Source organism: Patella vulgata, chromosome 2 (genome assembly GCF_932274485.2).
Source record: "Patella vulgata chromosome 2, xgPatVulg1.2, whole genome shotgun sequence".
In the NCBI taxonomy this organism is placed as follows: domain Eukaryota; kingdom Metazoa; phylum Mollusca; class Gastropoda; family Patellidae; genus Patella; species Patella vulgata.
In genome coordinates this window covers 22,919,696-22,929,734 of record NC_065880.2, presented here as the reverse complement: position 1 = coordinate 22,929,734, position 10,039 = coordinate 22,919,696, and the positions used below count along the sequence as shown (strand labels likewise).

General features: G+C 35.8%; 1 protein-coding gene across 1 annotated transcript; it reads left to right on the top strand.

Annotated features, from left to right (window-relative positions):
* Positions 1 to 660: 660 nt before the first annotated feature.
* On the top strand, positions 661 to 8,715 carry LOC126810343 (uncharacterized). Its single transcript, XM_050535344.1, has 5 exons — positions 661 to 1,444; positions 2,731 to 2,766; positions 3,728 to 3,828; positions 6,072 to 6,122; positions 7,721 to 8,715. Exons 1-5 carry the CDS (start codon positions 676 to 678, stop codon positions 8,258 to 8,260), a joined length of 1,497 nt encoding a protein of 498 aa, XP_050391301.1. The 5' UTR covers positions 661 to 675; the 3' UTR covers positions 8,261 to 8,715.
* Positions 8,716 to 10,039: the final 1,324 nt, after the last annotated feature.

The following is a 10,039-nucleotide window of genomic DNA, read 5'->3' as shown; positions in this document are numbered from 1 at the left end:
ATGAAGGGTGTCTCACTTGTGTCCTCCTACCGAGATCAATTTACAAATATCAGATAATTTTGTACATAAAATGGCCTCGTGATACATAGGCTTGATGAATTTTTGTTGGGGCGGGGGCAGGACCTGAAATGCCCGAAAAGAATGTGGTCCAATATAGCCTACCTTAGGTGACTTACCTGAATCCCAAATCCCAAACAACCAATCAATCGTCCCGGGGTATGGTGGTCTCGCGCTCCCCTAGTAAATTTTGAAAATAAGTAACTTCAAAGTTTCCAATCATACAAAGTAGCGTGACTCCAGACAAAATCTTTCAATCCATAGTCAATTCAGTACAAATTCGTGGAATACAATTTAAAAGAAAGATGAGATTAGTGTTTTATCAGATTTCGGGCACTTCATTTTGCCAACTACATGAAATCATAATTTTTGTTTTCACTTTACCCGTGTGCCAGAAAAATCAGATTGCCTGAAAGTTAGGGGGTCAACTGCCCACCCGTAACCCCCACCTCGGACTCGTATGCCTATGATACAAAGTATACTTACAGTCTATAAAATGACACTATGCAATGCGCATTTATCAGCCTGGCTGCACCTCCGAATCGAAAGAATAGCTTCAATGTTTTTCGAATTTTGTTTCTTCAGATGGGTAGTTCGGGAAGTAAAGACTAGTTTAAAATGGCTGGATATAACAAGTCCAACACCCTACCTAATCCGAGGACATCGAATCTGCCTACAATAGATAACCAACATTTAAAATTTTCTAAAGAAGAAGGAGAAAATCCAAGCGGAGATCAATTCCGTTCTCGACGGAGAAATTCAGAACTGGAATCGGACACTGGAAGTATTTCTCCGAATAGTGCCGCGGACATCGAAGAAACCGATCATTCACTTGACGAATATTTGCAAGATCCAGAAATTCGCGCAGAAAGAAGACCCTCACACAAAGAACAATCTATTTCGTGGACACCGGATAAAACCCCTGGTGCAATTCCTAAAACAAGACCTTTACGGTGGACAACCGGGAGCTATTCTGACCAATTTGAGAAAGAAAATGATTTATTTTTGTATTATGTCCCCGTACCACGTTGTAGTAAAATAGACGAATTAATCCGCGGTTTAGAAGAAAATAAAAAATTAAAATATTTTGACTTCGAACGAGATTTTTTGCCAAATAAATCCCTATTAAATGAATTAGGTGTTTTTCTTCATACATCAAAACGAACTGTTATAGTATTATCGCCCTTTTTTTATGCTTCAAAAATGCACATGTACGTTCTTCAAACTGTAGTATCATATTGTGTAGACTATGAAATCTGTGCTATTGTTTCCTTACTGGTTGATACAGACCCTTCACAAATGCCAAAAGGTGTATCATTATTTCCCTACATCGATACCAAAGAGGATGGATGGTTTTTAAAATTGAAGCGCCAACTGGATCTAAAAGGTATGGTAAATATGTTGTGTTTCTTGAATTGTTTTCCCAAAATGGTATCTGATTTTTAATCTATATATTATAGAAACGTATTTCAACGTAATATCTACAATAGTACAGGGTCCCGTTGGCGATATGCTAAAAATAGATCAGATAACTAAGGTGATTTCCCTTCCAAGAGATATTTAGCTGAAGTGTATTACTTAACGAAGTATTACATGTACTTTCTTTTCGTCCTGGCCTAACACTATGTCTCTTTGGATTAGACAGTTTCCTTCAAAGAGAAATTTCGCTGAAATGTGCCTTTCAAAGGACATTCCGTTGAGATCGAGTGTTATTATGTTTTCAGTTTACGTCCTCCAATTTAATTTAAATATCTTAATAATTTTAAGCGTTTCCCACACGTTTGAAAATTCCCCACCCCACCAAAAACAAAAATGAATAGGAAACTATTATACTGTATAGTTTTATATAGGACACCCCATGAATATCATGAGAAAGGAATCAGGTTAGCTCTAGTTGCCTAACCTTTCGAGAACACTTCATGTCGTTCGTACCAAAACTTAAATATTTCTGTTGTATTTTTTATATCATGAATGAGCCATAATCACCATGTCTATGTAAATTCCCCAATTAACCTAGAAGTGATATCACGTGTTCCAGAAAGAGTAAGCTGGTGATGCATCGAACATCGCATACTCTGCAGTAGAGGTTGCTGTTGTGAACAGTGTCCGCAGATGACGTAACCGGATGTGACGATCCAGGGCTGGTGGGGTCACTTTTGTTTGGCCTGGGCTTGGGCGGTCACGTGTTGAACTTCGCTGTCGGTACCTATCCCAAAGGTGAGAAATTGCCCACTGGGAAACATTCAGCAGCCTGGCTATATCTGTCTGGGATTCACCTCCTTGTAACCGACCGATATGTTATTGGTCTTCGTTCAGACGTGGCATCACTTGGCTCGTTAAATGTTTACATCTGCAACTGATTTTGAAACCGAGAACCCCGGGATTTTAAAGCCCTTAGATTTGGTTTCATGTGAATAGCTTGCGAAGTTGTTAAACTCGTGTGTCTTGGTGCAATCAATCGAAAACAAATTTGGGCAAAAAGTATGACCAGTCAGAATTAGTGACAATACATTTAAAACCAATGATGGATTTCTTTTATCCTTACATAATGACATTAAAAACAAGTAAGCTTTATGGAAACAAAGATCCCGTTCAAATAAAAATAAGGATGAAAAATGGAGTGTGCTTTTCTTTTTTGGAAGAGTATACAAATAATTATTTTCAAATTTTCAGTTGGCAAGATTGAATCATCGATTTGCACGAAATTAAGTGAGTATTTTTACGCGGTAGCTCTCTATTTTAGACACGATTAAAACCGGTCATGTTCGGACAACTACCGTACATGTTTTACGTACTAAGGACATGCGAGGCCTGATAAAAACTATTATTTAGACATTTATTCATGTGACAAGTATACAATCAACTCTTTGGATCATATAGGATGGCCGATATTTAAATGGATTAGAACATCCACGCCATATAATCAGTTATCTTTAAAATGTCACGCAATAAAAGGTCAAACAATTGGGACTACATTTATTATCATTACAATGAACTTTGGCAGTCGTTTAATTGTTGTCAAAACTTCCATACCCATAACTTAGCTCAGAGTAAAGTTAGTTGGCTGAAATGCTCAATGTATTATCCATTTTCTATTTCTGAACTATTTAAGAAAGGATTTAAAAAAAAATCCCATATAGGTCAAATTTTATACTGTGGTCTTCTTTGAAGTTTACATTAGTTTCTATTGATTTTTGTATGTATCTAAGATAATTCAAATAATATATTAATTCTGCTAACCTTTTCATAGAAGCCGGCCTTATGTTTGTATGACCAATTTCCTAATAACAAGTCTTGACATTACTAAATATGAGAAGGAGAGACAGAGAGAGAAGTGGGGTTTAAAGTCCACTCGACACCAACTAGGTAGTTTCGGAACTAACATATGGTTCAATTTTGTTTCAATAATTCGCTTTCGCGTAGGGGTCTTTAGCAGTGCGGGGAAACGGAGGACCCGGAGAAAACTCACGAAGTTGGACAGGCGACCCTATCCCATGTTACGCACAACTCGGGAATCGAAACCACGCCAGCTGACTCAATGACAGACCTTATGATGCAACGCGCCAATGCTAACCATTCGGCCATCGAACTCCCCTGCGAAATATGAGAAAGATTTGACCTGTTGTGCCTTTGACAAAATCATTTACATATGTTTTCAATATTATTTAAGGTCACGTAAGCATAGATGAATTTTCAACTATTCGTTCAGTGAATTCTGAGCCCGCAACCATTCGAAGACAACTGTCCGAGAGAACAAAGCTTGAAATGCAGGTAGATTTCTTCATTTAATATTATTCTATAAATAAAGCGGACTGATATCGAAGACATTAGATGCAGAACATGGGTCCTTGTAAAGAGGAAAGGGTGTCTAGGGTGTGGCGAACAACCGAGATCCATCAGTATACTCGTTCACATGTAAAAGAACCCTTGGAATTCAATGCGGAATAGGCGGAATCGTCGCTCTCAGGGTAAAATTTAACTCGGTGCACACTGCATGGAATAAGGCCCTCTTTATTATCCCGGTTAATGCAGGTAGTTTTAACTCAGGTTTGTGACAAAGCCATAGTGATTTCACAAATCTTTATAAAGGTCAAAAGATATGAATTGCCCTCCGTTCCATTTGTGCTTAAACTGTTCTGTGCTCAACGCAAGCTCTCCATAACCCTTTCTTACTGATGGATTATGTTGATAATTCTAGATCCGTAGCGAATCTAGGAACTCGACGAATCCCGAACGGCAAAAGGCGATTCTACATGGATTTGCAAATTTTTGTTGTGGTTTCAAAAATAACTTATAATTTATATCTTCACTGTTGTTACCTAAAATATTATCTTAATCGGATTGATGCTTTAACGCACAACTCCTTTGCACCAACCGGGATAATGAAGATGGGCTAGATCTATTTCTTAAGGCCACCTCCTGATTTCGTCACGGTCGCAAAAAAGGCAATTAAGGTTAGGACTACGTTCAGAGGTAGGGTTAGCGCTAGCCCTGTTTACATCTCGTGACCTTTGACCAAATCTGAAGGTGTCCTTAAGAAATAGATCTAACCATGAATATGGACGTGCACCATGCAGTGTGCCACGAGTGAAAATGTTTCCCGGCTACTCTTACTTTGAATTCCAACTGTAAATGGATCTCTTCTGTGTACGCCTACGTGTACGCGGGGCTTCGTTTTTAGACCAATCTGAATGACTAGTCACTAGACACGGCAACATGCCTTGCTGAAAAATTCTGAGGTACTTTATCGGTCCAAACCAGGATTGAACCCTGGACACCCTGCACTGTAAAAAATATCCATTTTTGATGTGGCCGAATTCCGTAGTTTAACACCTTTTTTCTGTTAATCGAAGGATTTTTTGGTAAAATTGTGTTAAACGCATGAATTATTTCTTCAAATTACGTGTTTTATATATTTCTGTGGAATATTCAGTATTTAACAGGAACTTTCCGTGAAATTTAGGGATAAAATGTTTTATTCCCTTCTATAATGGACTTAATCCTGTTATTTTACGGAATAAACGGTGGAATGACAAGGAAGTTCCGTGAAATTTAGGGATAAAATGTTTTATTCCGTTCTGTAATGGACTTAATTCTGTTATTTTATGGGATAAGCGGTACAACGATAAGTAATCGTATACATATATAATCATTTATAATAATGGTCATGTTATAGTATTCATTTCAATGGATTAACCATAATATGAAGAATCATATTTTGTAACGTTTGGTATATTAATTGAAATGTATATCTAATTTCCATTATTTATAAGATCTATAAAGTGTATTGTTATTCATCATACGGAAATCAGATTGTAAGTATTTTCATAAATATGTAAAATATGTTTTAATGCCTAGTGTGGTAAGGTTGTAAAATCTGGTAATCAAGCAGGCTTAAATCCAGATAGTACAACCCGTTGGCCAGTGTAAGCCTGGTTGTCTCTATAGCAGAGTCTACCACTGAAAGACCCCAACAACTGACGAGTGGCGGGTTGTGATACCTTGCTCTCGATTCATAAATTAGAAAAAAAAGAGGTTATGTTTAAAGATTATCTGCGATATCACTTCGGTGGAAGCGGACGTTAGATAAAGCTATTTGACGCACAGGTATAAAGTCAGTGGTTAATTCAATGAAATTTTTATCATCTTCATGCTCAGGAAAGAAAATTTACCAGGATTTCTTTTTCTGAATTTGAAAATGGAATTTATGTTAATTGAAGGAATTTCTGTAAATTACAGGAAAAACAAATACGGATAAAATTTTCCTGGTAATTTTTGTTTCCGGAATTTTTTACGTTTTTTTAACGGAAATTTTTGTTACAGTGTGGCTAGTGATTCATGTATTCATGTTGTATTTTTTAATGTTTGTTCCGAACTTATTGAAATTGATATTAAAATTATGACAATAAACCTGTTTTATCAATTCCTTGTTTTGAGAAAAGAAAAACTCGAGTTATATTTTTTTTTCGACAACAGCTAGATATTCATTAGAAAAATGTGTTTCTTATTTTCAGATTTGGTTCAGATTTAGGTCTGGAAGATCTAAAACCATGCCGAACGAATCAGTAAGTGGTATTGATTTTGTTTTTAAATTCAATTTTTAAATTGAAAAATAATGGAGTTATCTCCCTCTTTACATCTCCGTCATACAAAAACCCTCGTATACGTACTGCACATACACCTCTATAGTTGTACCACATTCAACACTGTACAGAAGATGCAATGACCATTTGCAAAATGTCTAGCTATAGACTCCCCAGATATATGCCATGGAGTTTACAAATCATTGTTTATTTTAAGTGTTTCGTGCATTATAAATATAATTTAAAGTTATCATAGTTACTTATAGTTTTAAACTATAATCTCATCCCACTCCATCATGTAATGCATTCTAAAAAAACGGACAAAAAGATGATTGGGTGGAGAAGGGGATTTCGACTTTCGAGGTTTTACGACCCTATCCGACGTAAACCAGGGAGTTATTTCCCCTTGTTTATGTTTATTTTTAGGGTCATTCCATTTCAAGTGGGCCAAGGGTGTGAAAACGACCCCTTCGAAAAAATCTGGAAAAATATATGTTATTGTACATGAAAAAACTTGAAACTGCAAAATTTGTGGTCTGTAGCTTGAAATTGGCTGACATACGGGCATTTGAGTTTCATGAGTTACCGATAAGTTTGGCCCTTCTGCCACCCCCCCCCCCCCCCACCCTGTGAAAATTTTTTCGACCATAACAAAAATAGATATACATATTGTCCGTCAATATTACAGCATTCCTGAGAACACTCCCCTCCGTCCCCTCCCACCTCGTTGCTCTGAGCTAGTTGAGGCCCTAGGTGCCTGGCAAGGAAGAGTGTCTTGTTGTTCGGTTGGGACAAAAAACTGAGGTCCGGTCCCGTGTAGACATTGCCGTGCACTTAATAAAAGAACCCTCGGCAGTTGGCACATAAAGTTAGGGTAGGCGGGAGCGCCGTTGTCCAGGCACCATTTTCCCCAGAGCACACTACATGGCGCATCCTCATCTTCATTAAATCTTGCACTCCCACGACCAACCCCGCAATGTTCATTATCACACTTAGTTCTAACAATCTACCTCAACTATAAACAGAGATTTTATGTTCATCAAATGTCTTAGCCCTGCTTAGCCTAAGCAGAAAAGCGCATCATCGTACGCGGTCCGGGTATTCACGAACAATTTGACATTCTACTCTTTTAAAGTAGAGTTTGTTCCAAAACGTGTGACGGGCGCTTGACAGCTCCAGAAAATAAAAAAATAGCCTTATTCTAAGTACTAGATGTGTTAGTGTCCTACCTGTTGTGTAAATTATCCATTAAATCCTATTTTACTTGTCCAAAGGGTTCAAAAATATTTTTAAATCCAAGTCACATTTGAAAAGCTTTACGTCAGGCTTTTCAAATCATTTAGTTGAATTTTTCCAATTTTTTAAATTAGGTGTGTTAAGATGAAATTTGTATCATCAATTAATTGGAATATTGTAAAATAGTACAATTTGTTGACCAGAATAAAGATTGGGACATATTATTCAGTTACAACAAGAGTGGTATTGAGCCTTTAATAGTTATGCACAGTATTTTATTGATAATTTTTAACCCCTGTCTTTGAGTGAACCGAATAATAAAGGATTTTTAAAAATATTTACAGATTATACCAAAACCAAAAGAAAGCCAATACCAAGTTAAAGAGAGGACCGTTGACGATAATGTAATATTTGCTTGTCATTTGAGAGCTGAGGGAAAAAATGTTTATGAATGTTCCGAAATGCACATCGGAGAATCTTTGAAGTTAAACGAGGGTGACGTTTTGGAGGTATTGGATAATACATGTTCTGGAGATTGTAAGGTTCGTAACAGTCAAGGGCAGACTGGATATATACCATATGGTTTGTTAACGCCTTCCTTATTCCCCCTTCCAAGTGCTGCTGTGAAATTAGCGAATCAACCAATTTCCGAGGCCAATAATACTGAATTCCGCCAGCGTTTGGAAGAAACGGGACTGGAAATTTATCAAGCTGTTGAAAACCATTCGGGAAATATAATGAACTTGAAAGTTAAAAAAGGTGACATTTTACTCAAAGTTTCTAATACGGGTAACCGCTGTAAGGTTAAGAATTATCACAATGAAATTGGCTATATTGATGCAAAATTAATTAAAAAAATAAGTCCACCTAAAACGATTTGTTAAAAGCACTATTTGTAATAATTATAAAAAGAACTGTTGTCAATGGCATTTTATCTACCGTTTTCCATTATTTAATTACAAACATGTCTTAAATATTGGATACTAGTATTCCATATATTTTGTTAAGATAACAACATCAATATTGATTGAAATCGACCAACATTAAACTCTAATTCGTGTTTTTAAATTCAAACATTATGGATGATATTAAATTAGAGGTTTAGCTCCTTTGAGAGCTGTCGAACTCACCCCGGGCATTGCAGCTCATTCACCCCTGCTTAGCTATCATCATCATCAATTATCCGCGCGGCCAGCCGTAAGCGTCCGCTGCGCTGTACAGTCCCGGGTTTGTAGTGATACAGACTTCTCTCAAAATGAAAAACGAATTAACAATAAAAGTATTTCCCAAAAATCGTATAATACTAATACTAGTGTATGTGCTACATGAAATATAAATCTAGTAAATTAATGTTAAGTAAAAATGTTCCAAAATAATTTCTTGTATTATATCTTACTTAATCATTATTAATTAAGATCAGTTGTATTTACTGCATTTGTTGATTACATTTCAAGTTTATATTCACTGCATATTTAGAAAGCAATCTAATTGCTGTACAGTGGATAAATTTGAATTAGCCCAGTAGATATTAATTTGTGTAAGTTTATGATGTTTTAGGATGGCCGAAGGTCATTGACTAATTAATTTTAAGTTGCTGATCTTAGATGTTTTTCACCCAACAACATTACTTTACAAGGCTTTGCGCCGGCTTATGTGTAATAAATTTAATGACAAAATTTTATTGAAAGTGTAAAGGTCTGGGGGTGGAGATGCTTGGTAAATTAATAAAATTGCGAATTATTTTTAAACTACAATATTGTGAAAGTAGAATATCCGAAAGGTATATCAGTCTATACAGGATTCGGTATTCTTTTCAGTATTTACACTGATTGGGTGAATTGAAAATTTATATGAACAGGATATGGTCAATATATTTAAAGTTATAATTTCATATTTTTAAGTTATATTTTTAAAATGTATTAAAATAAAGACCTAAAATAGATAGTATCTATAAACAGTCCTATACCTTGTTAAAGAATAATCCTATTAATCCTATAATTTACTATTGCCAGTTGAGAAATTGGCAAAAATATCATTTTCAACTTCAAACTATTGAGAGGTAATTGTGTTATTATTTCCGGTGTGAAGATTTTTAAGTGTGAGAAAGATAACCTTTGATCGTATAATAGTGAGTTGACAATCTATTGAGCAAAAGACATAGAACTAATTATGTTTTGTCTTTCTTAGAAAATATGAAATTGTAACTTTAAGTCAGTACCACCCATAGTCTTCGCCAACCATTGTTCATGGGCGTTATTTAGATCAGATTGAATCCAAGCCGGTAGATTTGCTACCATTGTTTGTTTGGGTTTTTTTAAATTTGCTTTCATAACTTGAGTTAACTGAAATTTTCAATACGTGTATATTCATTTTCATTGTCCGTTAGAAAAAAAGTCAACTCTTTATTTAAAGATACATTATATAAGATTTAGATAAAGAACTAGCCATTCTAGTAGTTCGAAAAAAAGATAATGCAAAATGAATTTATTGAAGCGTTTGGAGGTTTGACCAGATGTGTGCATTAATTGCAATCACCGCACTGGTTGTTCGAAGCTTAGACTTGCTTCACCATACTTAGATAAAATCAAAATATGGCTATGGCTAAACCGATCTAATCTACTTAATATCGGGGATATCCGATGACATCGAGTGTTAATTATGTC

What these genes read in the sequence shown, in the direction of transcription:
- LOC126810343 (XM_050535344.1), top strand. Translation starts at nt 676, where the DNA reads ATGGCTGGATATAACAAGTCCAACACCCTACCTAATCCGAGGACATCG. An exon ending in GCGCCAACTGGATCTAAAAG is followed by an intron (nt 1,445 to 2,730) that starts GTATGGTAAATA and finishes TCAAATTTTCAG; the next exon opens with TTGGCAAGATTGAATCATCG. An exon ending in GAACAAAGCTTGAAATGCAG is followed by an intron (nt 3,829 to 6,071) that starts GTAGATTTCTTC and finishes TCTTATTTTCAG; the next exon opens with ATTTGGTTCAGATTTAGGTC.